Raw genomic sequence first — 22,024 nt, 5'->3', positions numbered from 1 at the left:
GAAACCTATGGTTTTTTCACTGAATTTCAAAGGTTTTTTAAATGCTAATTCCTATCTATAACTTATCTCTGAAGATATCATGTTTAATGATTTTGATTGGATTTGTATATTTTTCAAATTCAGTGTGTCAATTTCATTAATTACATTTTTTTTAAAATACTTTTTAATCACCATTTTTTAAAGTTATTTTTTCAATTAATTCTTTTAAAAATTAAAAAATATTATTTGAACTTAATGGGTTTTTCAAACATTTTTTTTATATTTTTCAAAATATTTTTTTAACTATATGTGCAAAACTTTATTTTATATATTTTTTCAATGTTTTTGGATCCGCGCACCCTAAGCGCACCGTTCCCGATCCCTTCGCGATAGCATCCGCGCATGGTATGCATTGGGTACGTGTTTAGTGCGCGATCGCAATGCGACGGGTACACGACTCCCAGCGTATATGCGACACGTTTGATGTACGTGACGCGACGTTTACGCGCTTTCGCGATGCGTCATCTGCGTCTATGACGCGGTAGGTGCGCGGATCCCGTGAAATATTTAACATTTAAAAAAAACATATATATATGTATTTCGTGTCAATATTAATTGAAGACAAACTCTAAACTAGTCTTAAAACTAATATATTTTTACATCTAATCCTATAATTTTTTTAATTCAATTTCGCAGATGCGCGCTGGGTCCGTGCTGCGTCCGTGATGCGCGGGTCCGTGATGCGCGGATCCCATGTGACCTGCAAAAAAAGAGATTTGATTGGTTCATTACACTTCCTCTTCTAACTATTGAAAGACCCCACCCATTTCAATCATTCTTTTTTGACCTTCTTTTGAGCACCATCTCTTTGGAGAGAAGAAGATTTTTTAGACTAAGTTTACACTTAGCTCTAACTTTTTTCAACCAAAAATGGCTTCAGGGCAGCAGGCATCACCTGCATCACCTCATACTTCTGAGGATGAATTTTTGGCGGAGGCACCACCCAAAGAACGTTTTTCTTCAGTGGTGTAGAAATTTTTTACTTTTCCCGAGGGGCAGAATAAGACCAATGCCACCTTGGTCACGTGCAAGATTTGCAAAAGAGTGCTGTCACGAAGAGATCCTAACAAGAAATACTCGTGCGGCATGGCAAGTATGATGAAGCACCTGAGGAGCCTTCATCCAAACAATCTTGCACGACAAGGGTGCAAACGGATGAGAAACACTCCTGCGCCATCCACTTCATCGCAGCCGAGCACATCTAGAGTGCATCCATCAGCCCAAACCTTGGACATCCGTCCTCAATTTCAATATTTAAAAGTGCTCTGCACTAAGTGCAATAAGACTTTGTGCTATGGTGAGCAGTCGATCGATCTGAGTCACATCTAGTCACATTTGCTATTTTTTATTTTTTATTGTTTCCTGAAGTTCATTGTTTGGTTTCTCCTGTTTTATTTTTTGTTTGTTTTTTTGCAGAAAAACCAAGAAAAATTAAAAATTGTTCAGAAAACCCCCAAAAAATTATAAAAGAAGAAAGAAGAAAAAAAAAGTTTTTGTAAGAACTAACTTTCCTGGTTTATAGAAAGAGCTAAATTTCTTTGTTAGTGTTAGTTTAGATGAATGTATGTGTAGTACGTAATTGACTGAATGAATGCATTAGTAGCGTATGGTGAATGTATAAGTGCAGAAGTATGAGGAAGTGCTGCAGCATCACACAGTAACCTCTTTAACTGCAGTGTGCTGTAGTACTTCCGAAGCACAGGGATGCAACATGTGTACATAAATATGTTGCAAATCTATGCTTCTGTCTGCACGGCTGCTTAAAGTGTAGCCATGTGGTGACACAGGCATCCTTGCACCATAGTGCAAGGATATCTGTGTCATGTGCTGTTTGTTTTTCTGCAGGAAGACTCACCTTCCTCCACAAAAACAATGAGAAAATGCATTTTTCTCCTTCAATGTATGCTGAACATTTCAGCATGCATTGAAGATATAAAAATGTGGAGAAATGAAAACAATTCTCCTTGTTGTGCTTTCCTACACCAAATTTAGAATGGTGCACCATTCACACACATATCGAGATTTACGATTTCTGATAAATCTAGACATGTCTTGTTCTATGAGTATTCAGTGCAATCATGCACAACAACACTTATAGAACACCCTTTCAAAACAAAGTGGTCTGCATGGTGAGATTGTATTTAAATGAAGTATAAAAAGTGCACAGAGTGCCTTTTCCTCTCTTTGTAAATATGAAAGAGTATCTTACACAATAACTATGTTACAAAAAGTGACATATTTCTGATTTTAAAATTCCTTGCGAATGATAAAAGGTAAGCACAGAGTTTTGTCTGCAAAGATGTTCAAAGAAGAATGATTTAAATAATTGTGGTCCTTCAATAGCTAAAATAGGAAACATTATGAACCCCTCAAATCTCTTTTTTTGCAGGTCACATGATATCTGATTATGGTCAGATTTCAAAACTACATAGGTATAAACAGAGTGTTTTTACAAACATGTTTCCACTTTGTAGCTTCTTGCAGACCTCCTCATTCAGCATATTGAGACTTAGTTAAACTTACCTTCACAGTAAAATGAAGAAAAAATGGTACACATTTTTTTCACATTTTCATTCCAATCTACATTCTTAAAAATTGCTTATTTTAAAATTTGGATCTGTGAAAGAAAAGGGAAAAAAAATTATAACATGTAATAATACATTTTTTACAACACAGCATAATTTCCACAAAGTAATTTTTTTGCCTTTTTTGCTGTTGTCAGAATATAATAAATTTCAGTAAAAATAGTGATTTCAATCATACTCATCACTTAACAGCGGGCAAATAAAACACAATCTCAAAGATTGTTAAAAAAAAACCAACATACTATTCTCAACAAAAAAAAACAAGATACAAATCACAGATATATAAAATGCACACAGCTAACAAAATGTTTTAACTTTAACTTACAAAAACTGTAAATGATGTCGCTTTAAAATATTCACCGAATCTAAAGATGAATTTTTGGAGGATGAGCCACGCCCACAGCGTTTTCCTTCAGTGATGTGGAAATGTTCTACTTTTCTCGAGGGGAAAACAAAGACCAATGCCACCTTTGTCACGTGCACGATTTTCAAAAGAGTTCTGTTACGAGGGGATCCTACCAAAAAATACTCGTGCGGCACAGCAAGTATGATGAAACACCTAAGGACCCTTCATCCAAACAATCTTGCACGAGAAGAGTGCAAACAGATGAGAAGCACTCCTGTTCTGTATCTGTAAAAAAGAATCACAAATAAATGTATATTAATTACTTTCAAATTTATACTATTCCATTACTGTACAAACACATTTTATATAAATACTGACTCAGAAACTATAGCCCTGAACCACAAGTGTGACGATGGTTAAAACACTACATGCATAGTGCATACTACTTTGAAGCAGTTCATGCTCTAAAGCCTACCTCACTAAAACACTACATGCTAACTGACTAAATGATTACAGTACTATAAGGAGACACACTGGGTGACTGACAGGGTGTTTGCTAGAAGTGAATGAATACTAACTAGGGAATTGAAGGTGTGAAACACAACTGTGTAGGCGATTAGAGGACTGCATCCATACTGCATAGGCATTTAAAGCAGTCCATGTGCTAAGGCCTGGCTCACTGCATGACTACTTGGGTACTGACTGAATGATTAGAGTACAGCAAGGAGAGTGCCTAGGTGAGTTTATAAGTGGTAGGCTTTTCGCACAGGGAATGGATTAGTACTTGGTACTGAATGGGTCACTAGAGGAGTGCAAAGGCAGTGACAGGATGTTTGCTGGACTGTATGGATTCTGACTAGGAAATTGAAAGTGTAAAAGACAAGTGTCTAGGTGGTTAGAAGACTGCATACATAGTGGATAGGGGTTTGAAGCAGTCCATGTGCTAAGGCCTGACTCAGTGCATGAATACTTAGGCACTGACTGAATGATTAGAGTACTGCAAGGAGAGTGTCTGGGTGAATTTATTAGGGTTTGGGTTTTGGCGCAGTGAATGGATTAGTACATGATGCTTAATAGGTCACTAGAGGAGTGCAAGGGGAGTGACAGGGTGTTTGCTGGAAGTGTATGGATACTGACTAGGGAATTGAAGGTGTGAAAGACAATTGTGTAGGTGGTTAGAGGACTGCATGCATAGTGGATAGGGGTTTGAAGCAGTCCATATGCTAAGGCCTGGGTCCCTGGATGAGTACTTGGGTACTGACTGAATGATTAAAGTACTGCAAGGAGAGTGTCTGGGTGAATTTATTAGGGTTTGGGTTTTGGCGCAGTGAATGGATTTGTACATGATGCTTAATAGGTCACTAGAGGAGTGCAAGGGGAGTGACAGGGTGTTTACTGGAAGTGTATGGATACTGACTGGGGAATTGAAGGTGTGAAAGACAAGTGTGTAGGTGGTTAGAGGACTGCATGCATAGTGGATAGGGGTTTGAAGAAGTCCATGTGCTAAGGCCTGACTCAGTGCATGAATACTTATGCAGTGACTGAATCATTAGAGTACTGGAAAGAGAGTGTCTTGGTGAATTTATAAGTGTTTGGGTTTTGGCACAGTGAATGGATTAGTACATGGTGTTGAATGGGTCACTAGAGGACTGCAAAGGGAGTGACAGGGTGTTTCCTGGAAGTGTATGGATACTGACTAGGGAATTGAAGGTGTAAAAGACAAGTGTATAGTATGTTAGAACACTACATGCATACTGCATAGACATTTGAAGCAGTCTATTTGGTACTTAGAAACTGACTAAATCATCAGACTACTTCTAGGACAGTGCTTGGGTAAAACTTGTACATTTTCAGTTCTGCCACAGTGAAGAGAACAGTACATGGTACTGCACCTTATTGTCAAACCCTGACTCATTTTATCAATGCATAAGCAAAGACTAGCTTCTAATGCTACTAAAACTTGACAACATGACAGGTTTTAAAAGAGTTATCTGCTAAAAAATACACGATGTTGCCAAATGCTTCTCTCACAGTGATCCAAATACACACTAACTAACAGTGTGATTCTAGACAAGCACCACTATCCCTAGGAGTTTACCAAAACACATTCACTACAGTGCAAGTGGTAAGGGAACTTCACATATTTCAGGACTGCACTTTTGTGTCAAAGCCTGACTCATTTAATCAAGGCATAAGCAAAAACTGCCTTCTAATGCTACTAAAACCTGACAACAAGACAGGTTTTAAAACATTTATCTGTCAGCAAATACACAATGTTACCAAATGCTTCTCTCACAGTGGTTCCCAAATGCACACATACTCACTGTGTGATTCTAGACAAACAACACTATCCCTTGCACTATACCAAAACACATTTATTCATCTAGAAGAAGTACTACATTTTAGTATAGAAACATAACATAACTCATTTCACAAATTCATAAACAATGACTGGTTTCTAATTCTACCAAAATATAAAAACAGCACAGTTATCTGTCTGCAAACACATGAAAAACAAAAATGCTTATCACAGAATGGTTTCTACATGCACACACACTGTCAATAAGATTGTAGAGAAAAAAAAAGTACTCCCCTCTTTAGCAGGAGAAATACATTAGTCTGATTAAAATCAAAATAGTCTACATACCTCCCCTCACAATTAAATAACTCATCTTTCAAGTTGTTTTGTAGATTAAGAAGTATATCAGTCACTCACCATATTTTCTTTTACAGAATCTCTGCACTATGCACCTCTCAGCAAAAACAAAGAATGGAAAAGTTTCCCTTTCATTTTCCACACATATACATGTAAACATCAAATCACAATCCTTCACACATAAACTCAAAAGCAAACACACATTTCTATTGGTTAAACATTTCAACCCTTTCCAACTGAAATACATTTCAACCCTTCCCCCAATCTGCCTTCTGCCTGTTACCATAGAAACAGGTCATGGAACACTGCACTGAGCACACAGGTCAGAAGTTCAGCACACAATGTTGCTAAACAAGAGAGGAAGTGTGCTTCACTTTTCAACATATCAGCTAATCATATATAATGTTCCTTACAATCTGTTTTTGTTAACCAATAAGAATCATTCCTTTAAAAAACAGAAATATACACCCTACCTTTCAGTGTACAAAGTAGTCATACAACCAATGATTTCTTGTCTTTTTTGTTTAAAAAATTCCGTGGATCCGCACACCCAACGCGATAGGATGCGCGCACCGTCCGCGCATTTCGCTGTTTTTTTTTTTAAAGAAGGAGGTCCTTCTGGGACCCCCTAAGCACCTCTAGAGGGTCAGAGTATTTCCACCTTGCCCGCTTTATATGTTTTACACACTTTTTCCCCTTGCTTCTTCAGCCTCACTTCTACCGAGGCAGAAATTGGCCGCCAACAGTTCCTGGTTTCGAATGTAGAGAGACACTCGACAGCCAATTAGCATTCAGCACGCGATCGGGAGCGTGCGTGCTTGGTTCGGAGAGGGTGCGCATACGGTGCAGGTAGGGTCCGCGGATCCTCCCCGGCCATAGATATTTATGTACTTTTAACTCTAATTTTCTCAGGAACTACTGAACGGATTCACACCATTTATGCTAAAGGCACGAGTCTGAACTGAGGACTACCTCTTTGCCAAATTTGGTGTCATTCCGTTCAGCGGTTCGGGCTGTAGCTGCGACAACAGATCCTACGGGAAATTGCATGGGGAAAACGCATTTTGGGACCCCCCTTTTTTCTCGGCCCCCGCTTGACGAATCACCACGAAACTTTCAGGGTAGGAGCGGAGCGAAGCTGGCCAAAAGTTTGGAAAATTTCGCGAGGATTCGTCAACCGGCGCCAGACTTATTGGGAATAGAATGTTGCGGTGTCCAAGGTCAATCAGATAGTCATGGCTCGACGCGTTTCGAACCTTCCGTTCTTGTTCACGAGCCTGACGGTAAAAAACAGAACAGCAGCCAAGTTGAACACCTGTGCCATATTTATTAACTAGGTTTGTTAATGTGTGTGTGATACACACGTTAGGTTTTTGTATATATATTGAATCTGTGCCTCCACTCTGAGCTTCATTTCCCTCCTACGCACCTGTCTCCCCTCAGCAGGGCGTATGCAGTCATCCCCCTCCTGTGCTGCACGAGAGAAACAGATACATTACTCAAAACATTTCAGTCTTCAGAGGCTCCTGTGAATGGGGAGTAGAACCTTCAATTCTGCTTTGCAGAATGACCTGACCTTTGTCCAAAAACCAGGACATTTACCTAAAATTAAGAAAAGCGTTAGGACACTGGGACAGTCCTCTGAAAACAGGGAATTTTCCATGGAAACCCAGGACGTCTGGTCACCCCACACTGAGGTTGTGTTTTAGGTAGAGCTCAACTTGAGTTCAGGGGTGTAACAGAATTGGATGGGGCCCTTCTGCGGCACGTGAAGAGGGCCCTGAGCCGCCCATATATATTGGGCTGAATGTGGCCCCCTGGAGGGTCGGGGAGCCCCCCTGCCCGAGTTGGGTCCCAACTTTAAGGGCTGTCTCTTGACCCTTCCTTACTACTGTCCTGTCCCTGTCGGACTGTGTCCTCGTGTTCTGTGTGTGGGACCTGTCACTGCACCCTCTGCAAGGAAGTTACTTGAAGGACAAACGCAGATTTGTACATTCCTGTGAATTGTTTTCCTAGTGTGCGCAGTGGTTACACTCGACACGTTCTGGTTGCATTTGAAAGAGAGACTGTTCATTGCAGATGCAAACTATGCGCCATGCTCACCCATTTGCCTTCTCTTCAGTTCATAGATGGACGCCTTGACTTGTTAAACTCAGGAAATGGTTTCAGCGACGTTTTCGAAGATGAAATCAACATGGGTGAATATGCAGGTGAGAGATGACACATTGGATAGCCTACTGTCTCCAGATACCAGCTGTGCTTAGTAATTACTCCTTGTCTTAGCATGCTGCACTGTTTGAAAAGCTCCGAGTGCCGCGGATGATTCTAAGTGGAGGCTTCCATGGCTCAGTTTGCGCTTCGCAAATATTTTATGAAAAAGCCGCTCTAATTGGCACACGCAGAACCACAGCCAATAGGGTCCTGTCTAAGAAAGTCTGATAAATCTCTGACATGGGGCAAAATAGAACATTTCTCCTAAGAGGTTATCAAACTTTCACCTGATCGTTTTATCCTACTTTTCTATACGTTATACTTGAGATTATAACAAAGATTTGTTTTTCCCATATATTCAGCATATAGGAGACTTATCACAGTGCGAGGATTTATTATGACCATATAGCTGGATTTTTCACCTTCCACTATTTGGAGTGAAAAGTAGGTCTTAGTCCTTCATTGGTGTCCAGCGTTGGTCCATGTGGCCTCCACCATGTCCGGTTCTTGGGAGGTTCACATACATGAACTGTTTACATGAGAAGCAGTGTTATGGACACTTTACACGGGTGCCAAGGTCAGGGCAAACCATTTTGCTGCTTGTGTAATTCGGAATGTAGCAAACAATTCCCCTCGCAACCCTCCCAGGCCCTGAAAAGGTGTCCATACTAGGGAAGAAACGAGAAAATATATTGCATATTGTAGAAACTAATTTTGGGGTCTAAATCGTTTTATACATCTGAGGGATAATTTAAAAAGAAATCCTAGCTCGTAAACAAGCCTCTAAAAAAGCAAACTGCTCTCTACTTCTTGTTGCTCCTTATGAAATTCAAATTGGAGCAAAATGATGTTCCATCAAACATAGTCTCTTCTTTCATATTTGAAAAGTAGACACAAAAATACCCTTTGCTATGTGCCCGTTTACACGAGTATTAAAAGTGGATCAAATAGGTTTGTCCTGGTTTTATTGCACCACTAAAAGTTGCTGTGCTGTGGCTGTAAGCAGTGCTTGGTTTGTATAAGAATAAGTGCTGGGGCCCAAAGTTTAGCTCAGAAGCCCGTGCCTGGCGCTCTTGAAAGTTGGGGGCACTGAATACCAAGGCTGCGTAGTCTTGATTCCACCTCATGCTTCTTTCATACACTCCTTGCCCCTTTATTTCGCTCTTTTAGGTTTGTTTTCATCCCAACTTTCTTTCTTTGTCACGGTTTTTCATTTTTGTCTCTTCATTCTTCTTTTTCCCTTTTTATGTTTTTCTCTCCATGGCTCTGGGTCAATGTCCCATGAGGAAAATAAGTGCATGGCCCAAAAACGGAGTGCCAGCCATTGCTTAATTTGAGCATGTGGTTCCCAGTGGGGGCCACCGGCACTCATTTTTGGGGACCGGCACTTATTTTTCCTCATCAGACCGTGACAATGAGCAAGAGAAGGAAAACAGACATTGGAGAAAGGAGGAGGAAAACAGACACGGAAAACCCTTGACAAAGGGAGAAAGCAGGAACTTGCAAGAGTGAGATAAAAGAACAGGTAGTGCTAGGAAGTGGATTAGAGAGGCACTAGGCGGGTTGAGGACTATGCAGCCTCGGTTATCAGTGCTCTGATGTTCATTTGCCCCATCCGTAGGCCTCTGAGCAGAGATTTGGACACCAGCATTCATTTTACAAATTGAGAGCTGCTGCCATGTGGGTTCTGCCTGCAACCACCGGCTCAAATTAAGCACTGCATGATTTTTAATTGGGACTCGGTAACCAAGCCGGTAAATGGTTGTCCTGATAATCTGGCATGGCTCCTGACTTTGTGGACCAAAGATGGACACCCACAGAGGATCACAACATCAGTCAATTTGGATAGGCTGGCCCGCTTTAATTAATGTCAGAATCTCCAGCGGCCCGCGGGTGGGCTCTGCCTGTAACCAAAATGTTAGATTCTAATGCATGGACATTTAGCAGCGCTCAATTAGTGGAGTTGGCCAATTAATTAAGCACAGTTTGTTTCCCATTGCTGAGCAGTAAACGATGCTCGTAAATAAAACACGTTGACGCTGTGATGCAGATGAGATGTAATTGTGTGTGTTTCATTCCCAGGCAGCGATAAGCTGTACCACCAGTGGCTCTCCACAGTGCGGGTGAGTAAACAATGTATCATTCCTTGGCACCTTACACACTTGGCACAGAGGGTGGTTATATGTGGCATAGAAAATATGTGAAACCAAACGAGGCGCCTCGATGCGCTTTCGTAATAAATACATGGCCTGTTTTTAGCATCTACATTGGTATGATAGTCCACCTGCAGCTCTCTAGATTGTAGCGAATGTGTGGTTTTTAGGTCATGTATTGTTGAAATCTTTGATGTGGTTGTTTCACGCCTAACATTTTCTGATGGTGATGTTCTGCAAAGGCCTTCAAGACCTGAGGGCTAAAAAATATTTCTCTTTGGAAGGAGTGGCGGGGCCTTGGAGGGGGCGGTGCTTCGTGTCCGGAACTGCCCAAGAGGCAGTTATGCGGCCTTCTCCCACCAACTTCCCTCTCTACAAAAAACCTAAACAACATTTTGATGAAGCTTCTGCGGATGTCCTGCGCAGAGTTCACATCCCTTTATGAACATCTGGTGGATCGGAGCATCAAAAGATAAGCTGGAAACCCACTCAGTGGAGAGGTGTCCAGCCTGTCTTGCCTGCCACCGTGTGATATCGGATCCTCACCAGGGAACCGTGTGAAGGGAGCTAATATCGCACGGCTCATGGTGGCACCGTGTGAGTTAGCATGTCGGCGTTCAGTAGACAAGCGTCATTTTGTTTATGCTGACTGTGTGGTGTGGTATTTTCATATCAGTCTGTGAATGAAGATGACAGCTGTTTTGGAACAGCCTTTCCTCTGGGTCCGCGACCCTGCAGTAGTTTAAAGCTGATGTTGAACCCGGTCCCTGTCAGGCCTTAACATTAGTGGGAAAAATATCGGTCCATTTCGGAACAGTGGCTGTACAAACTGTAAAGCAACCCAGGTCAGCGAGATAGCTCCTGTTTACGATTCACATTTAATGTTAATTTACTTTCTCAAGAGTATTTGCTTTTTCCATGATGTTCATTGCAGGTATTTTCATACAGCCGATCACTTTTTAATAATAGCATTTATTGTGAACTGGATTGCTTTAGGTGAATGTGACTCAGGCTGTGAGTGGGTTTTTATAACGCAGCACGGTTAAGAGCTCTGGAGTTGAGGCTCAAAGCAGTGAGTTTCTCACAGCGCCTGTCAGTAGGGCATAAAGGCGTTCAGAATACATGCTCATTCACTCCTTGGCCTCTCTACAGACCACTCAGAGAAATCGTCACAAATGCCAATTGCAATTGTGACTCTAAGCAAACGTGTATGAAGGAAGTACACAGCTGTGAAATGATTTATAGTGCAAATGTAAACGAAAATGTGATGCATACAGATGAATGGGTGGGTAGAGTGTTTGTGAGAAGACGGTGAAGTGAAAGCGATGCAGTGAAGTCCATGCACGAGAGAGTGAACGCAGTGTACAGAAGAAGAAAGAGATGAGGTGTGAGGATTTCCGAAACATGTTGGAAGAAAAGGGTGCTTCTCACACAGAGAATACAGAGGAGAGTGGTGTGAAGTAGAGAACAGGCATTGTTACAGCATTCTGAAAACCACTGCACTTTCCCCAGACCACAGTAATGTTTAATTCATGGTCTCATGTTTTTAAAATGGAAACGTTTTCAATTCTAATTTTTCACAACGCTCGTTTGTCTGAGATTACTAGCAAGCATTGGCAAAATCAGTAGGTCTGGCTTTGTTTAGGTGCATGTCTATTACTGTGTGATGTGTGGATGCATTAACAGAATGCTCGTAGAGGGGCACCGAAATACTGGTCGGATAGCATGCCATAGAAAATGCGGGCATTCAGTGTACACGCTTTAAGGCTGTGTCCTTAATTACATATGCCATGCCTCTTGGCCTTTCGCAAAGGTGTCTGCATTCTATGTCTACGGCTACAGTTTCTCTGAGGTTGAGACCTGTTGGGGGGACTCTGCCGATGACGTCATGGGGTGGGGGGTTGATTTAGCATTGCTAGGGCTACAGTTTATATTGTTGAGCTTCCCATAATGGTGTCCCAAGTGAGCTGTTGGACCCAGATAAAGTTATAGAGCGTCAGACGCAGTAGTCCTGCAAGCAGTACGTCCATGGCTACCTTCGAGCAACTGTGCACCGTGACCTCCAATTGCTGGCGGAGGGGCTCGCTGTTGCGAGTGCGCTAGACAGCAACAGCGACTACAACTGTGGCTCTCTCATTTTACAAAAGGTAACATCAGAAATGCCATACACGTCACCCTTTCTTATCAGGTAGGCGTTTAAGAAGTCTCGTCCACTCATATGACCCCCCCCCCCCCAGCTGCTGCACCTAAATACATTTAAATTGCATTTATATAGTGCTTAATCCCCCTGAGTAGTTGTGTTTTCTCAAAAACTGCCCTTACTCAACCTCTCCCTCATCTTACTAAGAGCAATCCTCCCTACTCTTCACCCCCTTCATTTCAAATAGAGGGCCCCCACAGCAGACCACTTTTTGCCTGGTAACCACACGCTCTCTGCTGTCAACAGGGCTTGCTTTAACTTCCTGCCCCTGTTTATAAATTAGAGTTTGTGTAAAGTTGAATAATGCCTGGCTTCATAGTTCATCTGGCTATGCTGTGCTTCAAGCATGTTAAACCAAGATCTATTAACTTTGCCAAGGCTTGCCTTCTTTTTTCGAATACAGTAAGCAACAATTTAGCTGAAACCGAGTGAGTCATTGATCTAGTTTAGAAACCCTTCAGAACTACATTTTAAGGTTTTGAGTGGAGATTCTGAAATTCACCCCCATGTACCAATGGCCACATTGTCACCATGTTTTAATGCACTGTCTCCCTCCTCGGGATCGTTCCTGGTGTGAGTGAATGAATGGTGGACAGATAGTCTTCTAGTCGCTATGTGGTGTTGGTGCGAGTGAGTGAATGGTGGGAAGTTAGCCTTTTAGTCGCTATGTGGTGTTGGTGTGAGTGAGTAAATGGTGGGCAGTTAGCCTTCTAGTCGCTATGTGGTGTTGGTGTGAGTGAGTGAATGGTGGACAGTTAGTCTTCTAGTCGCTATGTGGTGTTGGTGTGAGTGAGTAAATGGTCGGCAGTTAGCCTTCTAGTCGCTATGTGGTGTTGGTGTGAGCGAGTTAATGGTGGACGGTTAGCCTTCTAGTCGCTATGTGGTGTTGGTGTGAGCGAGTGAATGGTGGGCAGTTAGTCTTCTAGTCGCTATGTGGTGTTGGTGTGAGTGAGTGAATGGTGGGCGGTTAGTCTTCTAGTCTCTATGTGGTGTTGGTGTGAGTGAGTGAATGGTGGGCGGTTAGTCTTCTAGTCTCTATGTGGTGTTGGTGTGAGTGAGTGAATGGTGGGCAGTTAGTCTTCTAGTCGCTATGTGGTGTTAGTGTGAGTGAGTGAATAGTGGGCAGTTAGTCTTCTAGTCGCTATGTGGTGTTAGTGTGAGTGAGTGAATAGTGGGCAGTTAGTCTTCTAGTTGCTATGTGGTGTTAGTGCGAGTGAGTGAATGGTGGGCAGTTAGTCTTCTAGTCGCTATGTGGTGTTGGTATGAGTGAGTGAATGATGGGCAGTTAGTCTTCTAGTCGCTATGTGGTGTTGCTCTCCATTAATTGTGGGGAAAAGCAATGGTGTATCGTAAAGCTGTGCTCCTCTCTAAGTAGGTGCGACCCGTGGCCTTCTAGCAACGATACCCGTTTCTGTCTGGAGCAGGCCTCCAGGCGCTTGAGACTTTAACAACTAGATTAAAGGTTGAATTTCTTTTTACATTTTAGAAAGGAAGTGGCGCTCTGATAAACACCATGAAGACGCGAGCTAACCCAGCCATGAAGACTGTCTATAAGTTTGTAAGTAATATACTCAGGAAAGCCTCTCTAAAAAAAAAAAACATTTTCTAAATTTCGCTATCTGTGCTCAAACTCCTGCGATTTCACGTGTAAGTAGCCCCTCTATTGCCATTTGCTGTGGCAGGTGCAACTTATTTTGGAGCGGGGTCGAACTGAGAAAGCCACACACTGTTGTGCATTGGATCACAATCAGTTTTCTCAATACTTTATCAAAATTGTTTAAAATAGACTGGATTAACTTCTGTTTCCATCATTTCCCATAAATGGCGTAAAGGGTATTTTCTGGCTTTTGTTCTGCACTAGTACAGATTTTACACAGTGTTTACCTTTTTTTCCCCTAAAAATAGAGGTAGTAAAATACATGAAATACGTTTTGCAATGCTATTCTAATTAGCCTCATATTTTCATTTGCTCACCTTCCAGACTATTAAAGACTCTTCTTTATATAGCCATCGTACACGTGAAAAGGACATTTTTGATTTAGGTGAAATGAAGCCCCCCTCTCCTGTCGTACATTATAAGCTGTTAAAAAAAAAAATATATATATCAAATTCAATTTAATGTAAGTCAAATAAAAAATAAAAAAAAAACAATGGGGCTCACTGCGTGTAGATAAATCCAGAGATATGTTCTATATTTCCTATAATGATTTGTAGTGTGCAAAAAATAAAATAGTTCCCATAAATATTCCCTTACTGCTTATCAATATTTCTTTTAGAAAAGAAGAAGCTCAGAAGAATGGAAAGCCACTTTTTCTTTTCTCGGCTTTATTTAAACTGCAGCTGGAATGGTGCTCTGTGACCTGCTTTTCACCTTGGCTGCTGCTGGTAGTAGGCGTTACGACGTCACAACTCGACTATAATAACCTTTTACAGTTGAGTAGCTAAGTCATTTTGTTATTACAGCTGACTAAATACTTCTCAAGTCGCCTGTAATAAGGGAAATCTGAGGCAGCCTTTTATGCAGAGGTTGCAAGCTCCCAAGTATTATTATATTAATAAATATTACTTCTGTTTTATAGGGGGTTTCAAAGCACCCTTCTGCCATTCCCAAGTACTGTAAATAAATGGTGCTACTATTGCCCATTTTAATGTACCCAGTTCACCTACAGTATTGTCGAGATCGGACCTACTGACCTGCAGCTTGCATCTGCCCATCCCTGCTACATATATGTGTCGTATTCACTGGTCATGACAGTTCATTGCAAGAGTGACCAATTTACAGTTTTTTTATTTTTTAATAATAGTTGGATTTAAGTTTAGTGAAGTGTAAACAGGCTGTCTTTCCTCACCAAGGCAGCATGTCTTCAACTTGTGAGATGGTTGCAGAGAAAATGGACCTATGTGATGTTGCAAACTGCAAATGTGTTTCCAGAATTCATCTTCCTTCCAATCCACACACATAGCTAGAGACAAACATATTATGGGATGTGGCCATGTGACGCATAGACCATCAGTCTGTAAATTCTGACAACCCGTCATAGCACGACGCGCCTGCTCATGTTCTGGTGCCCATTATGTAGTAGTTTTTTTGCACTATTTCTACTTCTCGGAGTGTTTCCATTTCCTCCTGTTGTAAGAAATCCGCAAAGACGGGCCCTGATGGACGGGAATCAAGTCAACCCCGCTGCAGACAGAATGCCAAAGAGTAGAGTGTTTTTTAAAAAAAATTTTTTTTACTCTGGTTCATTTTTCTTGCAGGCGAAAGATCACGCGAGAATGGGAATAAAAGAGGTGAAAAATCGCTTGAAGCAAAAGGTACTTGAAGTTTTTATTCAAAATGTATGCGCCCCATGCATGAAATACTTAGCCGCAAAAAGCATTATGTGATCAATAGAGAGCTGCTTCCTGCAGGGCTGTTAGCGCTCTTCAGAATGCATTACCAGCTGTCCTGGATGTTTCACACCGCTATAAATATGCTTGAGATGTTTTGGACTGGCGCTCTGGCTCACTTCTCCGTTTCTCAAGTTCAGAACTGATTTTCCTTGCACTCCCTTAGTACTTGGAGGAGGTAAAGTGTGCTCGGTTCTTTCTCACTTGCCAGTGTCTGGATCTGAATATAAGAAGATTAGTGCCTTACACCTGGCTTTCCACTTACTCCATGTTTCATAATTGTAGCTGTAGGATGTGCAGTGAGATGGCGCATCGGGCATCACTGTGGAACTCTCTGGACCCATCAGGTGGGAGTGTTGCGGGTCTGTGCGGGCGCCAGGGAGGAGCTAAACCGCTTTCCGTTCTCCACTTCAGTTATTTAACTCCAAAAAAAGGTAGCCACAAAAACACAACTGTGTTGACAAATGTAATAATTAGTCTGTATACTCTGAAAGGGCCTGTTTGGGGTTAATTTTCAACCACATTAAGAGCTGTGAAAGAAATGAATGGATATGACCGGGTGAAGAAAGGCAGGACGCGTATGCCCCAGTGTGGCCCAAAAAGATCCTCTAGAAGCAGTGTTGTCCCCATGGCCCAAGGTTCTAATGGATTTTCTGTTAGTCCAACTACCAATCAAAGGCCGACTTTCTGATAGCACAAGAACACCTACTAGGTATGGTGCTTACAGCAGTTCACAGAAAGAGTACAATTTTCATTGTCCAAGTATTAATAAAGGTATTTGTGAGTCGAGTGGTCAAAGTTCAGTGGACCAGAGACTCGTAGATCTATTGAAGTTTCCACCGGCATGTGTACTCATGGTGTTGCTTTGTTCTTGGCACTCATAGAAGTATTGGAAATCCCTGGGACACAGGCAGTCATGTAGGCAAGCTTGTGTTCACTGGCAATTTATATGTCGTACCTGCGGTGTAGTTTCCTTTGTCTCGATAACTCACCAAAGAATTGAAACTTGTACTAGACCAGGGATTCATTAAGGTGGGAGCCTTGTCATGGTTCCACATCCTTAGAGGAATGCTTGAGAGTTCAGAGAGCTACGTGGAAGGATTCAGAGGGGCTCGGGGACACATGAACGTAAATGCGTTTGTGTTGTACAAGGTTTGTGGTCCTTTGGGCGAGGTTGTGATCAGATGGTAAAAGGTGAACCAAGCATGGTTGGGGGAAGAGGTGTAAGTGACCTCACGAGCTTGCAAAGCTGTCAGATCTACAAGACGCGGTGGCAATGGCTTTTCCACAGTGCCTGCTGTATTATATTAAGGCAGGGCGTTATGACGTAGGAGTAAATACTTCCTGCATAAGGAAAGCTAAATTAGCATATGTTTTCAATTCTTTGTTTTGTCTAGTTTCTAGCATAGTATGACAAGTTTTCAGTGTGAAGCTGGAACAGATCATGTCATTTGTTTATTTATGTTGCAGGCTTTGTGCAATTAGTGGGAAGTAGATGACAGGCGGTAGGTGCTGCTCATCATTCCCATAGTGAGCATGACACCCAGTAAGGTATCGAACACAGGGAGAAACAAGAGTGACGTATATCCTGTAGTGAGCATAAAATCCAGTAAGGTATAAAACACACAAGTAAATGACAGGAAGAAATAAGAGTGACGTACATCCCCGTAGTGAGCATAAGACCCAGTAAGGTATCGAACACAGGAAGAAACAAGAGTGACGTACATCCCCGTAGTGAGCAAAAGACCCAGTAAGGTATCGAACACACGAGTAAATGACAGGAAGAAACAAAAGTGACGTACATCCCCGTAGTGAGCAAAAGACCCAGTAAGGTATCGAACACACGAGTAAATGACAGGAAGAAATAAGAGTGAGTGTAATTTCCTTTACGGGACTTTGAACAGGGTTCCCCTCCTGCAGCTGTATGTGCATGTGGTGAGTGTGCATCATGTAGGGCTTAGAGCCTCTATGGAACAGAAGGATGGGGGTAGGGCTGGCATAGTAGCTGTAATAGGGGAAATTACACACTACTACTGTTGCTCTGAGATCTTCCTAATTCATTGACATTGACATTGGAAAGAAAACATTGTTTAGTGCAGGAGGTCAGAACTCTGTTCCTTGTCACAGTGGGCCCAGTAAACCCAGTTACAGCCATGGTAGCATATGGTTGGTGTAATAGAAGGTGAGGTTTTGATCCGATTGTCTGAGAAGGGAAGGAGGTTGGTGTAAGGAGATCGCTAACTGGGGCCCTTCGGCAGACAGCAACCCGTGAACATGTCAGGGCGAGGCAGTGCGTCCTGATAGGCTGCACACGTCCAACATAACCTCTGAATGAGCACAGCTGTGAGGCAGTATCTGGGACTTCAGTACTCCATACAAGGGTGGATGGCCAGCCCTCTGGGGGTGAACAAATAGAGGGTTGTACTGGGTCCTCATTTGCAAAGCTTTCCAGTATGAGGCTGATCCGCTGACCTATGGAGGCTAGGTTCACAGGGTGCTGTGCGTAGCAGCAGATGCTGCGATGGGAGGTCAGTGACACCCAAATTTCCCAACTGAAGCCTGGCTGTCACTAGCTGCAGTAGCAGCTGTGCCACTGCAGCCCACATGCAGCTCCTCTCTTTTCCAGTCATGCTTCAGGCTGCCCTTCTTGCTACACAGACCTTCCAGTCCTGCAGAGTACAGCACTGGAGCACACATTCCCCTCTTGATCGATCACTCGGAATGCTCAAACATTTCAATGCAGAAGGCATTCCTAAAGGGCACACACGTTACAACGTTTTTAGTTGATTTGGAATCTGTCTTTCACTTGCATGGTTATTTCATCAAACTATGGCAACAGCCATGGGGTGAGGTGTGTGTGGGGGGAGGGGTTGGAAATAATACATCCATTGCTTAGGAAGGTAGGATCCTTCTGCATGGTTACCCTCACTTTTTGCTTGGGGCTAAGCTGTATTTTGACTAGTCTGACTGGGATCCTGCTAATCAGGACCGCAGTCTATCTGCTTTCTCCCTAAACTGTTGTGTTCAGTACTTCGGTACATCCCAGATTGGATACTGGGGTACCCTTATAAGTCTGTAGTATATGGTACTAAGGTACCCAGGGCTTAGGTACCCCAGAGGTCTCCCATGGGCTAAACATGTATTATGTCACCCATGAGAGACCATTCAAAATGTAACTACAGGTCTCCCATTGCAGCCTGTGTAAGCTGGTGCTAGCACCACTTACTAAATACATAGGTTTTCTATATCTAGGGTCACTGCACTTAAAACCTTTAAGTCACCCCAATAGCAGGCCTTTGCAATCCTGAAGGCAGGGTGCTTGGTTCTAAGTATGAGGGTGTCCCTGCATGAGCAGGACTCTCCTACAGGCTATGGAGTCCATTCTCCCGGTGTCAAGAATTCCTGTCATACGAGGGGAGGAAAAACGGTGGCTAGCATGGGACGGCATTTCTGGTGGCCAACAATGAGAGTGGATGTCAGGAGGTGGGGACAGGAGTGTCCTACGTGTGCTACCATGAAGGCCGACCATGGCCGAACCCAAGGGCTCTTACATCCACTTCCGACCCCGGATAGACCATGGGATAGCATATCACTGGACTTCGTGGTGGGCCTACCGGTAGACCAGGGGATGACGGCAATACTGGTGGTGGTGGATTACTTGACGAAAATGGGGCACTTCATCCCCTGCAAGAGAGTCCCTACGGCCGGGGAATTGGCGTCACTACTCCTAAAGAATGTGGTACGACTGCATGGATTACCTGGGGTGATCGTGTCGGACCGGGGGTCGCAGTTTACTGCGCAATTCTGGAAGACTTGGTGCACTGCGCTGCATGTTAAGACCGCCCTGTCCACCAGCTACCACCCTCAAACGGACGGCCAAACCGAGCGCCTGAACCAAACGCTCAAACAGTATCTGCGATGTTTTGTGGACCAGGGCAGGGAAGAATGGGTCGACTTGCTATGGGTTGCAGAGATAGCCTATAACAACGCCACTCACAGCTCCACACAGTCATCTCCGTTCTATAGCAACTATGGCCAACATCCCAGGTTCTTGCCATTTCTACATCCGTTCAGAGAGGACAGGATTCCCGCCACAGCGGACAGGGTGGCACACATAAAAGACACGTTGATGCGCTCAAGGGCTGTCCTAATAGAGGCCAAGAGAAGATACAAGGCTGCGGCAGATAGGAAGAGAAGGCCCGGGCCACTGTACCGCACTGGAGACTACGTCTGGATATCCACAAGAAACATGAGGTTTCGAAAGAACAGTGTGTTCCATCCCAAGTACATGGGCCCCTATCGAATTACCAAGTGTATGGGTCCCGTGAACGTGAAGGTGTGCTTGCCCCAGTCATTGCGGATACACCCTGTCTTTCATGTATCATTGCTCAAACCAGCACCCTCCAAGCCGTCTGGGACACCTAGGCCGGTATGCGTGGAGTCGGAGGTGGAGTATGAAGTGTCGGGCATACGGGCGTCCAAATGGCGCAGGGGGAAGCTGTGGTACCTGGTTGCGTGGAAAGGCTATGGCCCGGAGGAGCATTCATGGGAACCGGCTGAAGGGGTTCATGCTCCGCGCTTGGTCTCCTTGTTCCATCGGCGTTTTCCTGCCAGCGCTGGACCCGTGGGGAGCCGCTGAGAGGGAGGATGTACTGTCAAGAATTCCTGTCATACGAGGGGAGGAAAACGGTAACCAGCGAAAACGGACTACATCTCCCAGGATGCTTAGCGGTTGAGAGGTTATGTAAACAGGAGAGCTGTTACATAACTCAAGGGAAACACGCCCTTATGTAAACAGGAGAGCTGTTACATAACTCAAGGGAAACACGCCCTTATGTAAACAGGAGAGCTGTTACATAACTCAAGGGAAACACGCCCTTATGTAAACAGGAGAGCTGTTACATAACTCAAGGAAAACACGCCCTATAAAGGGAGGAACCGGGAGGTACAAGGCTGTCGGATATTGTGTTTACACCGAGGTACCTGCTTCGTGAAGAGCAGTGTTCCGGAGTGGTGCTCCAGTAAGGCAAGAACGGAGGTAGGTCGAGTCGTTACTCCCTGGGCCGTGTCTTGCCCCATCGTCACCTGTGAAGGACCCGGAAGCTCTACCGGTCAACCATTGAGCTTCGCTTTTTGACTCGGCTGAGTCCAAGCGCAGTGGCGCTTTTGCTGGTTGGAGTCGTAACTCCCAGCCCGACCAGAGACACAGGGACTGCCAGCTGTAACGCACACCAGGAGGTGTTTGCCGCGTTACAGACTCGAAAGTCCACAGGATCGATCGAGCGGCTGCTCTCGGTTCAGTCTTCTTGCTTGTGATTGGGGTATCGGTGACGCATCACCAGGAGGTGACTCCGCGTCCCGGTGCAGTCTGAGGAAGAGGTTGAGCGGCTGCTCCCTTCAGGTAGAGACCCCGGCTGGGTGTTTCCCTGACTCCTCGATTCTCCCCAACACTCTTCGTGCCCCTCACAGCCTACCGATTGGCATTGTCGGCCATTTCATTTCTGCCCTCTGTTGGCATACGCCGGGATCGGCGTATATGCAGAGGACGGTTAGGACCATCCGTGCTGTGGGCTGGTAACGTACTTAGCCTGGAGGATTCCAGTGACTATAACTTTTGTTTGTTCTTTGTATTTTATTTGCCTTCATTAAAAGAACTAACCCTTCACAAGTGGTTGCGTCCTCATTGTCGTGTCTGTTAAACGATCCTGAGACGTTCAGGGCGTTACACCCGGGTTGTCAGTGGAGCAGCCATATACTATATAGAGGGGCACAGCGTAATTACGCGATGACCATCTTGTTAAAGGCTGCAATGAATCCTGTCATGTTTGGTATCAAACATGTTGGAGTCATACCCTCACACCGTAAATGGTGTGGGAGGTATGATTCCGAGCACTAGAAGAGCCCTCCATTGGGCTCTCAGTGTTATCGGTACCAGCCTTCTTGACCCGGACAGCACAAAATGGTTGCTGCCGCCCAGAGACACGATTCTGCCCTCCTGCTGCTGAGTCAAGCTCGAGCAGGGGAATGCAGAACAATAGGCATCCTGTCACAGGGAGGTGTGACCACCTCACAGACAGGATTTTGTGTATTGGGATGGGGTGGGTGTGTTTGCCAGCACTCCTCAGTCTGCATGAGGGACACATTTGGTGTCCCTGTGCATAGTCCAGTTCAAACCAGTCCTGGGAGCCGTTGGCTCCCGCTCTGGCGCGAAACTGGACAAAGGACATGGGAGTAACCTACCCCCTGTCCAGACCCTCCCCTGGGAGGGTCCCCTGAATCTACCCAACCCTTTCCCTAGGGTAATTAAGCGCTTACCTGGGTGTAGGTCCCTAGATTCGTCGTGGGATAAGATTCAGATCAGACATCACTGCTCTTCTACTTCGCTGGACTTCGCTTGAGCCTGACTTCGTCTCCCTTTCAGTCTGCTGCATCGTCTGTGCGTGT

The 22,024-nt window shown here is 44.0% G+C and overlaps 1 protein-coding gene across 4 annotated transcripts in view; it reads left to right on the top strand.

Annotated features, from left to right (window-relative positions):
• The window catches only part of DENND1A (DENN domain containing 1A), a 1,317,400-nt gene that overhangs the window by 1,026,689 nt on the left and 268,687 nt on the right, over positions 1-22,024 (top strand). For all 4 annotated transcript variants that reach the window (XM_085613741.1, XM_085613740.1, XM_085613739.1 and 1 more), the window contains exons 15-18: positions 7,749-7,836; positions 9,920-9,960; positions 13,677-13,748; positions 15,449-15,505. In XM_085613741.1, the coding sequence (XP_085469867.1) occupies positions 7,749-7,836; positions 9,920-9,960; positions 13,677-13,748; positions 15,449-15,505 (258 nt within the window). The remainder of the gene's footprint in view (positions 1-7,748; positions 7,837-9,919; positions 9,961-13,676; positions 13,749-15,448; positions 15,506-22,024) is intronic.

This window comes from Triturus cristatus, chromosome 1_2 (assembly GCF_964204655.1).
Source record: "Triturus cristatus chromosome 1_2, aTriCri1.1, whole genome shotgun sequence".
NCBI classification, from domain to species: domain Eukaryota; kingdom Metazoa; phylum Chordata; class Amphibia; order Caudata; family Salamandridae; genus Triturus; species Triturus cristatus.
This window is presented reverse-complemented; position numbering and strand designations above follow the sequence as displayed.